This window comes from Mirounga leonina, unplaced genomic scaffold (genome assembly GCF_011800145.1).
Source record: "Mirounga leonina isolate KUSES-001 unplaced genomic scaffold, KU_Mleo_1.0 Mir_166, whole genome shotgun sequence".
Taxonomy (NCBI): Eukaryota; Metazoa; Chordata; class Mammalia; order Carnivora; family Phocidae; genus Mirounga; species Mirounga leonina.
Window position 1 is genome coordinate 28,584,893 of NW_023270418.1, and position 13,308 is coordinate 28,598,200.

The window sequence follows — 13,308 nt, forward strand, 5'->3', positions numbered from 1 at the left end:
GGGGGGATGTGCAGACAGGAGGGATGCTTTGTCAGCTCCTCAGGGCTGCGAGGAGAAAGCCCAGGTGTATGTCCCTGAAGGCCACATTGTGGTGTCCACATGCCAGCTGAGGCTGCAGAGAGGAGGCAGCTCCCTGGGAGCAGGAGTCTGGCCCCCAGACCCGGGCCGGCCCCCACTTGGCCCTGCAGTCGGGGGAGGGCTCCCCCCATGTGCCTTGAGGTGGTCGCCCACCACAGGCCCCGTGGCTTCCCAGACTCGGCTGGACCCTGAGTTTTCCCAGCGAGGCCTCTCCTCATTGGGAAGTGGGTAACAGTCCCTTAGGCACTGCTTGGGTGAGGACAAACCTCTCAGCATCCCCGAAATTCAGGACTCTTCACAAAATCTCAGCTGTCCTCTCCAGACAGGGAGCCCCCAGGGGCCTGGTGTTCTGGCTCACGGCTCCAAGGCCCCATCTGTTGGCTGCTGGCTCCCTCTGGCGGCCTGAGGAGCCGCTGCACCCCGAGCAGCGTGCCCCGCTCAGACGCTCCGCTGTTCTTTTGGGAGACGCCTCTGTGTGTCTGGTGCTGGGCACGTGGCTGCACACGGGGCCGAGCAGCCCCGGCCCTGGGGAGCCGTTGCCGGGGGGAGACGCAGACAGTACACAGACAAGGACGCGGAGCCTCTAGGACCAGAGGCACGCTTGGGAGAGAAATAAAGGGGGTGTTGTCCGGCCGGGGAACACTGGCAGGGGGCTGGCTGGGCTAGAGGGGCCGTCCAAGGTGGACCTCACCATGACAGACATTTGAGCAGAGGCCCGAAGGAAGTGAGGAGTCCGGTTGGGCAGCCTGGCCAGTGCATCCGAGGTGGGCAGGAGGGCCAGCAGGGCCCGAGGGAGGTCGGAGGCAGCGAGCCAGGGAACCGGGCCAGATGGGGCAGCGCCGGTGACCCTCGCAAGGACTCTGGCTCTTACACTGGACGGGAAGGGCATCGCTGTCGGGTTTCGAGTGAAGCGACGCGGCTCGACTTAGATCTTAGGGGGTCGCTCTGGCTGCCAATGGAGAACGTCGAGGGCAAGAGTAGACGAGGGAGGCCCGTCAGGAGGCCACCGTGACGCTCTGAGGCAGAGGTGATGGTGGAAGGGGGGCATCTGGGGGCCCGGAGCAGGTCAGGCGGTTCGGGAGCTCAGAGGCGGGGGACGGGTGAGGAGCTAGGGAGGAGAGAAGGGCGCAGCTGTGGCAGAGGACGGGCCCAGGGAGGCCGCCAGTGAGGGGGCAGCGATGGAGGGATGAGGCGGGGAGAGCGGTGCGGGGAGAGGGAGAGGCCCACCGGGTCCCCTGCCGCCAGGAGGCCGAGTAGGGCGAGGACTGTGGGACCTCTGGGGGGCGCTCCAGAGAGGCTGGCAGGGACAGGTGCTCTGGGGTCTCTGAGCCCCTGCCCCCCCCCCGCCAGGTGCTGCCTGTGCCCCGCGCGGCCCCGCTTTGCCCCAGGAGTCACCATCGAGGAGGACAACTGCTGTGGCTGCAATGCCATTGCCATCCGGCGCCACTTCCTGGACGAGAACATGACCGCGGTGGACATCGTGTACACCTCCTGCCATGACGCGGTGAGGGGCCACGCCGGCCCACGTGCAGCGCCCCCCAGCCCCCAGCCTTTGTCCTCGGTGGGCCTTGGGACCTGTCCCCTCCCCCCAGCCGGGCCTGCACCCCCCTGGGGCTAGGGAGTGGTCCCCGACCCGGACCGTGGGGGAGGGGGCGGGGGACTCAACAGCGAGGCCCTGGGGAGGGGGCGGCGGTCCCTGCAGGCTCCGCAGGCAGGACGCAGCTCTCAGGTGGCCTGAGCTGGAGGGGAGCCTACAGGGAGCCCCGGCAGCCTTGCAGGGGCCCAGGGAGCTGGTTCCTTGGCCAGGAGACCTGTGTAGGTCACTCCCCGAGTCTGGCCCCATCCCAGGGCCACTTGGCTCATGAGCCCCCCTTATCCTAGGTCTACGAGACCCCCTTCTATGTGGCAGTGGACCACGACAAGAAGAAGGTGGTGATCAGTATCCGGGGAACCCTTTCCCCCAAGGTATGCTGTGTGTGGCTCCCAGCCCACCCCTCACGGCCCCTGAGGGGTGTCCGCCTCCCCCTTCCTGTCCCCACCCCAGCCCTCACCTGTCCTCTCTCTCCACAAGGATGCCCTGACAGACCTGACCGGTGACGCCGAGCGCCTCCCCGTGGAGGGGCACCATGGCACCTGGCTGGGGCACAAGGTACTGCTCCTTCCCGGCCCCCGAGGCCCCTTGCCTCCTCTCCTCCCTTGCCAGCACACACACCTGTCCTGCTGTCGGGGTGGGGGGTCCTCCCTGCTTGCTGGGCCCCCAGGGAGAGATGGGTCAGAGGAGCATGGATTCATCTAGAAGATCCACTGTGGCCCACCCACTGGGACCCCCACCGTCCTTCCTGGCCCAGATCCTGCCCCAGAAGAGCCTGAAGAGGCAGCTGGGAAGAGACTGGTTTCCGTGAGACACACAACTCTTCTGAGCCTCAGTTTTGTCATCTGTGAAATGGAAATGATGTGATAAAGTGTCCACCAGCCCCCACAGCCAGGTTGTTAGGAGGGCCAAAGAGGAAATAGTTGGGACAGGATTGGTGAGATTCCAGTCATGGTTTTGCTGGTCTCTGAAAGACCTCCCTCCCGGGGCGCCTAGGCTACAGCCTGTTAAGCGTCTGATTCTTTTGGGTTTTTTTTAATATTTTTTGTTTTTCTTTTTTAAAGATTTTATTTATTTCAGAGAGAGAGAGAGCACGCACATGAGCAGGGGGAGGGGCAGAGGGAGAGGGAGAAGCAGACTCCCCACTGAGTAGGGAGCCCGATGCGGGGCTCGATCCCAGGACCCGGGATCATGACCTGAGCTGAAGGCAGACGCTTAACTGACTGAGCCACCCAGGTGCCCCCAAGCATCTGATCCTTAGTTTCAGCTCAAGTCATGATCTCAGGGTCGTGAGACCAAGCCCTGTGTCCAGCTCCACACTCAGCACAGAGTCTGCTTAAGACTCTCCCTCTCCTTCTGCCCCTGCTCCCTGCGTGCTCTCTCTCTCTCTCAAAATAAATAATCTTTAAAAAAAAAAAAAAAGATAAAAGACCTCCCTCCCCGTGACACCCACCTCTGTCCCTCCTTGCCCAGGGAATGGTCCTCTCGGCTGAGTACATCAAGAAGAAGCTGGAGCAGGAGATGGTCCTGTCCCAGGCCTTTGGGCGAGACCTGGTGAGGCATTTTCCCTGGCACTGAGCCCTGGCCATGCCGACTCTGCCTCCCCCAAAACAGCCCTGGGGGCAGGGTGCGTGCATGGTGGAGCCCCCCTACACCGCACAAGCCAGGCTCCTACACTCCCCTTTGATGCCTGACTCGCAGCCCCCTCCTCACTTGCTCAGTCCCTCCCCCGCCTCTGACCCCTTCCTCTCTCGTACCAGCATTTCTTGGGCCTCCCTGCCCAGCCCCCCCAGTTATGAGCACCTGCTCCATGCCAGGCACTGGGGGCACGAAGATGGTTCTGGTCAGGGCCTTCAAAATATAGAGCAGGCCACAAAGAAAAATAATTCCAGAGCCCATAGGAAGGGTGTTGCTCTGGTTGGGGCAATCCGGATCCTACCCAGCCCCTGCTCCCCGGGCAGGCAGCCCCAAGGTGCTCCAACCACCCTTCCCAAAGCCAAGCAGTCCCTGGCCTCAGGAGACCCCAGTCTAGTAGCTGGGGCACAGAAACAGGGGCAGGTGAACCAATGATTATTCTAGAAGATAATCTCCGTAGAATGTACACAATTACAGTAGAGTATAATCACCATATAGAAAGGTCTTCCATGCGTATAGACACAGCGTCTAGGAGGGAGTAAGTCTCTCCCGGAAAATCAGGAGGGGCTTCTCCAAGGAGGTACTCTGAACAAGGTTTTGAAAGGTGAGTGGGAGTTTATTAGAAGAGTCTCCCCAGGAAGTTGCTCTGTGCGAATCTAGCTTGGCTCTTCCGCTGCCTCAGTGACCACGCCACGCACACCCCGTGTCAGGACTCTGGGAAGACCCCTCTGCCTGCCCGGTATCAGCTGTAGTCCAGACAATCCGTGGGGCAGGGCTCTCAGACTTCTCCTGGTTTTCAGGGCCGAGGAACGAAACACTATGGCCTGATTGTGGTGGGCCACTCCCTGGGTGCAGGCACCGCGGCCATCCTCTCCTTCCTGCTGCGCCCCCAGTACCCTACCCTCAAGTGCTTTGCCTACTCCCCACCAGGAGGCCTGCTGAGGTGAGCAGCCCGGGGCCTGAGCTGCCTGGGGTTGATGGGGGCTAAAGGCCTGGGAGCTGGCCTGGGCAGGCTGCCTTCTGGTCACATGGGGGCCTGGAAATGGCCTGGTAAGTGGAGGGAGGGGTGCTCTGTCAAATGCCAGGCAGACCCCAGGATCTGCACCCCGCAAAGCCTCACGGGCAGGAAAGGTGCGACCAGGAGCAGGCAGCCCAGCCTGGCACCTGTGAGCTCCCCAGAGGGCCTTGAACCAAAACATGAACCCCAGGAATGCTGGAGCAGGGCCCCCTCACCACCCCTGCCTTAGCAACCCCTGGCTTCCTTTGCAGCGAGGACGCCATGGAGTACTCCAAGGAATTTGTGACGGCCGTGGTTCTGGGCAAAGATCTTGTCCCCAGGCGAGTTGCAAGTCACAAGTCGCTCCCTCTCACCACCATCCTGGCCAGCTATTCCTGCCTCCTTGGGACCTCTCCCTCAGATTCCCATCTCCCCAGGGAATCCCAGAGCCCCCAGAGTCCCCAGAGCGAGAGGACAGGTGGCCCCACCCTGCCTGAGCTGCAGACTCACCCTTGCCCACCCATCCCACCCCATGATACCGACGCCGTGGTCTTCTCCTTTCTGTGGCTGCCATGGGCCTGCCCCTCTGCCCCCACACGCCACACCCCTCCCAGTCCCCGGCCCGGCCAGGCTGACACCCGGCTTGCTTCCTTCCCCAGGATCGGCCTCTCCCAGCTGGAAGGCTTCCGCAGACAGCTCCTAGACGTCCTACAGCGAAGCACCAAGCCCAAAGTGAGTCCCCCGCCCCTCAACCCACTTGGGCATGCTGGGCTTGCACAAAGCACAAGAGAGCCCAACCATGTGAGGCCAGGCTCAATGTGGCTGATGTCACGGGAACCCCGGGCCATCAAACTCTCAGCACCTCCACACTCATCTTGTCTCCCCTATGGCCTGTCGTTGTACAGAGGGGGAAACCGAGGCCCAGAGTGGGTAAGGGACTTGCTTTTGCTCACACAAGCTGTCAGGACTGGGACCAAGGGCTCCTGAGTGCCAGCCCTGTCACCCAGAGCTGCCTAAAGTCAGGAAAAAGCAGGCCCAAGGCTCAAACTCGAGGTGCTTCGAGTTCGTGACAGGAAGGCCTCTGCCGAGCCCGCTGCGGTTCCCCAGACTCCACGAGTCCTGATGCCACCGCCGGAGGGGGTCTGGGTGCAGTTTGTTCTGATGCTCCGCTGGGGCTAAGGAGAGGCTCAGCCCTGCCTCATCCCTTATCAGGTCTCCAAGCACACGGGGGGCTCTTCCTGTGCCGAGCCAGCCTCAGCGTGCCAGGCGGGCGTGGGTGCTGTGGCCAGGTACCCCGAGGCAGGCAGGAAGGGGCCAACCTGAACCAGCATGTCTTCTCTGACCCCCGGCCCCACCCCACTCATCATCTCCGCCCAGTTTGGACTGTTCCCAGCCTTGGTGCCCATGACCTTCTGGCAGGCAGGGCCCTGGGCCAGGCACCAGGTGGCAGGGGTGGGCAGGGCAGCAAAGCCTTAGGGGGCCATGTCTACCTGCAGGAGCCTGGTTCTGGGAGGCAGAACTGCTCCTATCGGACCCAGGCCTGCGCACTCGTCAGGCCCGGGAGGTGGGTGGCTGGGGGCCAACCCAGACGTGGCCAGGCCTCGTAGATGCAGCTGGACTGAACTTCGGGGTCTGCTCTGTCTCTGATGCGGGACATGACCCAGAACAAGTCCCTTCCTTTGCTGGGCTGTTTCCCCATCCTCTAGATAAGGAGTTGACTGGTCTTCCAGCCCCTTTCTAGCCCTGAAATTCAACACTGTCATGTCATCTGTCCTTGGCATCTTTTTGGCCATTGTGGCCACCATATGCCTCAGCCACTGCCTCTTCAGGTGGGCACTGTTCTTGCCTCTGCCCCATGGCCATCCATCCCAGCTCCCACCTGTCACCCCTGAGCCCCCTTCTGAGGCCTCTCCTGCCGCTGCCCACCAGCCAGCCCTGGTCAGCTCTGTGCCCATCTCCCCCCCGACCCTGCACAGTGGCGAATTATCGTGGGGGCCACCAAATGTATCCCCAAGTCGGAGCTGCCTGAGGAGGTCGAGGTGGCCACCCTCGCCAGCACACGGCTCTGGACCCACCCCAGCGACCTGACCATCGCCCTGTCCGCCAGCACCCCTCTCTACCCACCCGGCCGCATCATCCACGTGGTCCACAACCACCCAGCAGAGCAGTGCTGGTAGGTGCTGCCTGCGACCCTGGGTCAGCTGGGAGGCAGCAGTGGCCAGGGGCGTGGGGGACGGGGCTGGCCTTGCTTAGCCGCCCCCTGGGACTGTGGGCAGAGGCGGGGAGAGGATTGCCCAGGACACTCATGGCAGGGTTGCCCTATCCTTGGGCCGTGGAAGTAGAACAAAAGAGCAGAGCAGGACCCCAGGCTCCTCTCTGGACAGTCCCAGCCTTTGTTCCCAGTGCCAGGCCTTCCCTGGTGTCCCCCAGGGTAGCTCTCCCCACTTATGGTCCATTTAAAAGTGGATGCCCTGGGGGGTCCCCCTGAGGCCCTGGCCAGCTCCCACCTCAGTTGTGTGGCATCCCCTCTGGAATTAGTGGGCAGCATTTGTGAGCAGGGCTGGGGCGGGGGTGGGAGAGATGAACGGGCCAGCAGTACATAGACTTCTCCCACTTCAGGCTCTTTCAGAGGGTGGGGCCTGAACCCTCTGTCCCAGTGACAAAAGGCTTGTGAGCTGGGCCTTGCCCAGGGTGGAGCAGGTGTGGCCCAGGCCACGAGCAGGTAGTAGGCTATGTAAGGACTGTGGCTTAGGCCCATTTGGCATCAACGTTCCTGGCCGGGGGAGGGGGAGGGTAAGGGCTTCGGGTGAGGCCGGAGCAGGGAGCCCAGGGACCTGGGGGCCGGAGCCAGGCTGCCACCCACCCTCAGCTTCCCTCCGGCCCCTATGCCCCCCCAGCTGCTGTGAGCAGGAGGAGCCCACGTACTTTGCCATCTGGGGCGACAACAAGGCCTTCAACGAAGTGATCATCTCGCCGGCCATGCTGCATGAGCACCTCCCCTATGTGGTCATGGAGGGGCTCAACAAGGTGAGCCCCCGGGGCAGCCTGGGCAGGGACGCCTCATCAGAGCCCTGCAGTGCCCTGTTGGCCAGGTCTCCGTCCCCGTAGGACAGGCAAAGGTGCGGATGCTCAGAGAAGTGAGCCAGAACTCGCCTTTTGGTCCCCACACCTCTGCTGTCCACATCGCTATGTGGGCCCCATGGCGGGGAGGGGTCTGGGAGTCTCCCAGGGACCTGGCCCATGACAGATGCACAGCCGAGCAGGGGCACCCTCAGCCATCACGTGGCCACGGAAAGGCTGACCATAGGGAAGGAGAACACCAGCTTGGTCCATCTGCAGGGCAAGGCATGATTGCAGGGCCAGTCCCAGGCCGTCCTGGTGGAGCAGGGACCTGGGCTGGAGGTGGGGGGCAGGAGTGGGGCCCGGCCGACCCCATGAGGCTCTGGCCTGAGAGGCTTGGCCTGCTGCCCCGCCCCCACATGTGATTGTCACCCCTCCACCACCGCCACCAGCTTGCCCGACCTGTCCCCAGGTGCTGGAGAACTACAACAAGGGGAAGACGGCCCTGCTCTCCGCTGCTAAGGTCATGGTGAGCCCCACTGAGGTGGACCTGACTCCCGAGCTCATCTTCCAACAGCAGCCGCTGCCAACGGGGCCACCCGTGCCCGCTGGCCTTGCCCTGGAGCTGCCCGCCGCGGACCACCGAAATAGCGTCAGGTGAGCCCTGCCTGCGCAGCCCCATCCCGCCGCGGCGGGGGGGGGGGGGCGAGCGGCGCCACAGGTGCGTTCCGAGCATGAATGCCTGTGCGCGTGCGTATCCCGTGCACGCGCTGGGCCTCCGGGTGTTCACGAAGCTCTGCACAGCGGCGCAGAGGGCTAAGGGACTTGCTTTTGTGCCCGGGACCTCCTGGCCTGCTCCCCGGGCCCCCTAGCCTGCCATCACCGAAGCCCACGTGGCGTGGTGGTCACCTAGGGATGCACAGACCTGGGGCCACAAGCACATAGATTCACTCAGAGCCGTTTAGCCCACACAGATGGGTACCGTGCGCTCACATACACGCACACAAGTGTACTCGTGGTGCCACTTACACGCGCATGTACGTACGTGCTCACAAGCAGTAGCTCTGGGTGCACGGAGAGCCCCACACAGACATACTCACGTACGGGACACACAACAAGACAGGGGCCGAGCCACACGCACAGAAGGGCTGCAAGAATGGGCCCCCGTGTACGTGAGTGTGTGAATGCACGTGGGCCCAGACACACGGACGCATGCAGACACCTGGGATGCACGCTGCACACGTCACAGGCCTCGCGTGCCTGCCCCTGGTCCCGCACACACGCCGTATTCACACACACTCTTACAGGGGTTGGCTCTGAAAGGGTGGCTCCTTCGGTGGCGGGGGGAGTCTTCCTGCCTCCCTGGGACCCTTCCAGGGCAGGTCACAGATTTGGCCAGGAGGCTGCTCCGAAGGGTGGTCGCCACTTCCAGGCCCTTGGTGGGGACACCTGGACACCTCTCCCCACCATTTGTGCATTTCCTGTGGCCGCTGCATGGACCACGTCTGCTCGGAGGAGCTGCTGGGCCCCCTCTCCCCCCCACCCCCGCCTCTCTCCTGTCCGTCCAGCAGAGGGTCTAACCCATGGCAGAGGGGGGAGGAACCCCAGTGTGGGATCCCGGCCGCCGCCGCCCCCCATGCAGAAGGGGCACTGGCCCTGAGGGTGTGAGAGAACCAGTGGGGGCAGCTCGGGCAGTGCTCTCTCCCTTTCTCCCTCCCCCTCCCCGCTCTCCCCTCCCACCATTGCCTCATGAGTGACTGGGGCAGTGCTCTGGGCACCCCAGGGCTCCCAGCGGGGCCTTAGGCCTTCAGTGACCCCACCCACAGCATCAGCCCCTTTTGTCTTCTGTCTTGGGTTCTTGTGAGTTGTTTTTCCAAAATAAGCCTCCCTGCCCCACACTGTTGAGCAACCGCTAAATTAACTCTTCCCTCCTCCCTTCCCCAAGTTCCCTGCAGCCCAGGAGGGGGACTCCCCCCCCCCCCCCGGTGTCCCTGCCCCTCCTGAGTCTCGCGCCCCCCTGCCCTGCCCTCTGTAGGAGCAAGTGCCAGTCTGAGATGAGCCTGGAGGGCTTTTCGGAGGGGCGGCTGCTGACGCCGGCGGCGGCGGCCCGTCAGGACCCCGTGGAGCTGCTGCTGCTGTCCACCCAGGAGCGGTTGGCGGCCGAGCTGCAGGCCCGGCGGGCGCCCCTGGCCACCATGGAGAGCCTGTCCGACACCGAGTCCCTGTACAGCTTCGACTCGCGCCGCTCGTCGGGCTTCCGCAGCATCCGCGGCTCGCCCAGCCTCCACGCCGTGCTGGAGCGGGACGAGGGCCACCTCTTCTACATCGACCCCGCCATCCCCGAGGAGAACCCGTCCCTGAGCTCGCGCACCGAGCTGCTGGGGGCCGACAGCCTGTCCAAGCACTCCCAGGACACGCAGCCCCTGGAGGCGGCCCTGGGCAGCGGGGGTGTCACCCCCGAGCGGCCCCCCAGTGCGGCGGCCACCGAGGACGAGGAGGAGGGTGGCGGCGGAGGCGGGGCGGCCCCCGGGGGGGAGCTGGCCCTGCACAACGGGCGCCTGGGGGACTCGCCCAGCCCTCAGGTGCTGGAGTTCGCGGAGTTCATCGACAGCCTCTTCAACCTCGACAGTAAGAGCAGCTCCTTCCAGGACCTCTACTGCATGGTGGTGCCCGAGAGCCCCACCAGCGACTATGCTGAGGGCCCCAAGTCCCCCAGCCAGCAAGAGATCCTGCTCCGCGCCCAGTTTGAGCCCAACCTGGTGCCCAAGCCCCCGAGGCTCTTCGCCGGCTCAGCGGACCCCTCCTCGGGCATCTCGCTCTCGCCCTCCTTCCCGCTCAGCTCCTCGGGCGAACTCATGGACCTGACACCCACGGGTCTCAGCAGCCAGGAGTGCCTGGCAGTGGACAAGATCCGGACTTCTACCCCCACCGGCCACGGGGCCAGCCCCACCAAGCAGGACGACCTGGTCATCTCGGCGCGCTAGCACCCCAGCAGTGACTGCTGGCTGAGGCCCGGGCGGGGGGGAGGGGGGAGCAGGTGGCCCCTCGGGCTCCTGGTGGCTGCCCCCAGGGCCAGGCCGCTTTGAGGAGAGCCCCCCCCCAGGGGCCAGTTTAGCCTCAGGCATGGGGCACTGCTGCTGAGCTGGGGGTCCGCAGCCCTACCTCAGCTTAGGGCCACCGGGCGGGCCGGGATCCAGGTCCTCTAGATGGGGGAGGAGTGTGGAGCAGGGAGGAGCCTGGGGCAGCCTGTCAGGTGGGCAGGGCAGCACTCCGCCTTCTCAGCCTCACTGTGCCCCACAGGACGGGCTGTGGGCCTGGCGACTCCCCATCACTGCCCTCCGGCTGCTCTCCTGGGGCCGAGATGGAGAGCAGCTCTCTCCCCACATACTCACATCTGTGGTCCAGGCTGGCATCTGCCCTGGCCACCCCCCAGATCTGGTGCCTGCTGGCCAGCCCCCTGGGGTGACCCCACACCAAGATGGCCCGCAGTGCTGTGTATGTTTACAGATGCTGCTGGGCTGGGCTCAGGATGTTTCCTGGGCTTGCAAGCACCCCCCCACACACCCTGTCCTATCATGGGTTCCGAGCAGGGAGGGGAGGGGGCCCGTCTCCACAGAGCCCAAGGCAGCCACGGGGCCTGGAGGGGGCCTGGAGGGGCCTGGAGGAGAGTGGGGTCGAGACTACCCCTTCTCTGCTTGGTGCCCCTCATGGTGATCCCTCTGGCAACTGGCCCGAGGCACCTTGGCCTGCCCCATCTGCCCATTACTTCCCGGCTTGCCTTCTACCCCCAGGGATCCTGGCCACTCAAAGGGCAGAAGTCACAGGTGTGACCACCCCTGGCTGCAGGGTCAGTGCCCTGGGAAGAAGGAGGACACCCAAATCCCCCTTCCTTTGAGGGCCCCATGTAACCCCTTTATATCACCTCGCCCCCACGCCTAGGCAGCCTCAGGCCCTGGGATCTGAAACCAAACACGCCTCTGCTCCTCTCAGCTCCCCCTCCTCACTGGCCTGAGCTCTGTCCTAGCAGCAGGGCTTTCTTCCTCCCACCCCCCATCCTCAATGTCCTGTTGGCAGGAAGTGGAGCCAAGAGTGGTGTATTGTGGGACCTGGCTAAAAGGGGAGCAGGAGGGCCAGGGGCTCTGGGGCCTTCCCCGTTTAGCTGGAGGCCTCCAGAGCCCACGCTTGAGGGGTTCCTTCCCTGCTGGGTTGGGGAAGCGAGGGGGAGTCGGAGAACGCCCCCCCGCCCCCGCCCCGGGGAAGCTGGCTGGGGAAGGTTGTGCATGCTGGCGTGGGGCGAGTCTGTGCATGTGCATGAGTGTGTGCCGCTCCTGAGGAAGGGGCTGCTGGGGCTCGCACCCCACCCGACCTGCCCTGCCTGCTTGCTGCCCCTCCCAGCCCGCGAGAAACTAGACTAGGAGGGGGGCCTGTGCAGCGGGGGTGCATAGGACGAGCTCAGTTTCAGATGTTGCCATCCCCCGTGTCCTTCCTGTTGCTCTGACCCCGGGTCTGGAAAACTGGTGTGTGCCCAGGCGCTGATCGCCCGCTTGTGCCTTCGTCTTGGAGGCAGACCCCCCCATGCTGGCCCTTCCACGGCCTCTCCGGGGCTGCTAGACCCCCCTGACCAAGAACACCCCCCCCCCAATCTCATGATCACTGGTACCTGGGGCCTGTGTCCTGACCTCCGGCCCACACAGGGACTGGCCCGGCTGCTGCTCTGGGACCCCCGCCCACCCTGACAGATGGAGACAGAGAGCGGGGAGCTGGGCCTCCCTCCCTCTCTGACACCCACCCCCCCAACAAGACTCCAGGATGCCCCTGCTGAGGGGCCCGCTGCTGGCAGAGCCTGGGCCCAGCAGAAGCAAGATGGAATCAGCGGCTCTTAGAGTTTAAAAAAACAAATCGTAAATCAGAGTAAAGTTCCAACAAGCACCTCAGCCAATTGCTGGGCGAGACTTGGTGTCTGGCCTTTTAATTCTTCCTCTGCCAGGGTGGGCCCTGGGACCTCTAAGGGGGCGTGGTACCCACCCATGCCCAGGACTGAGCCATCAGGGACAGACTCCCCACCCCCAAGGCTGCAGCCGCACAGGGTTACAGACTTGGGGCTGGGGCAGGCTCGGACTCAGCCCTGGATGCCCCAGGGTCAGCCCGCCCCGAACCCGCCCCTGCCCCCCATATCCCTGAAGGAATGGGCCTGCTGCGCATCTCTCCCTTCCTCCCCACACCACACTTTGGGGGGTCTGAGCCACCCCCCTCAGCCCAGCTAGGCTCAGACCCACCCCCACTCGCTCCCCCAGACCGCAGCACAAACTCTCCCAGCCGTGAGCTGGCCTGTTCCCCCAGGGGCCCGGGTGACCCCCATATGCAAACGGTAGCGAGCAGCTGGGCCCCAGAGACACTCATGCACTGTCCGTGCCATTCGCCCACGACTTTTTGTACTTACTGTATGAAAGATCCAAACTAATATTGCTGTAAAAAGGAGAGACAAATTAATATAGCTTATTCTATAAATATATCTGTATATAAAGGTTTCTGTATATTGTATAGAGCTGTGTATAAACTGGATGTAGAAGCACGCTGCCTTGAGTGACCTCTCTTCCCAGCAGGGGGCGATGGGCTGGGGGGCCCCCCCCGCAGCTGAGGTCAGTGGGGGGGGTCCTCTGAGCCTGGCTCGCGCTGCTGTCGATGTCCTGGTCTAGGACCACACTTAAGAGTCACAGTGAGGGACCAGAAGACCCTCAGAGCCCCACACGAATGGGGGCAGTCCCTTGTTGAGCCCTGCCCCTGTGAAAGATGTACGGGGTTGGGGGGGGGAATCCACGTTCATGACCTCATCAGGGCCTTGAAAGACGGGACTTGTCAGCCGCTTTTCTCCTCCCTGAAGGGTCTGGGGCGCAGAGAGGGTAAGTAAGCTGCCCAAGACCACAGAGCCAGCATGTGGGGTACCAGG

The 13,308-nt window shown here is 63.8% G+C and overlaps 1 protein-coding gene across 3 annotated transcripts in view; it reads left to right on the forward strand.

Annotated features, from left to right (window-relative positions):
* The window catches only part of DAGLA (diacylglycerol lipase alpha), a 62,026-nt gene extending 49,093 nt beyond the window's left edge, over nucleotides 1-12,933 (forward strand). For all 3 annotated transcript variants that reach the window (XM_035012982.1, XM_035012984.1, XM_035012983.1), the window contains 11 exons: nucleotides 1,429-1,582; nucleotides 1,960-2,043; nucleotides 2,150-2,227; nucleotides 3,143-3,223; nucleotides 4,105-4,247; nucleotides 4,574-4,642; nucleotides 4,961-5,033; nucleotides 6,278-6,474; nucleotides 7,199-7,328; nucleotides 7,834-8,018; nucleotides 9,397-12,933. In XM_035012982.1, the coding sequence (XP_034868873.1) occupies nucleotides 1,429-1,582; nucleotides 1,960-2,043; nucleotides 2,150-2,227; nucleotides 3,143-3,223; nucleotides 4,105-4,247; nucleotides 4,574-4,642; nucleotides 4,961-5,033; nucleotides 6,278-6,474; nucleotides 7,199-7,328; nucleotides 7,834-8,018; nucleotides 9,397-10,345 (2,143 nt within the window). In that variant the 3' untranslated portion in view covers nucleotides 10,346-12,933. The remainder of the gene's footprint in view (nucleotides 1-1,428; nucleotides 1,583-1,959; nucleotides 2,044-2,149; nucleotides 2,228-3,142; nucleotides 3,224-4,104; nucleotides 4,248-4,573; nucleotides 4,643-4,960; nucleotides 5,034-6,277; nucleotides 6,475-7,198; nucleotides 7,329-7,833; nucleotides 8,019-9,396) is intronic.
* Nucleotides 12,934-13,308: the final 375 nt, after the last annotated feature.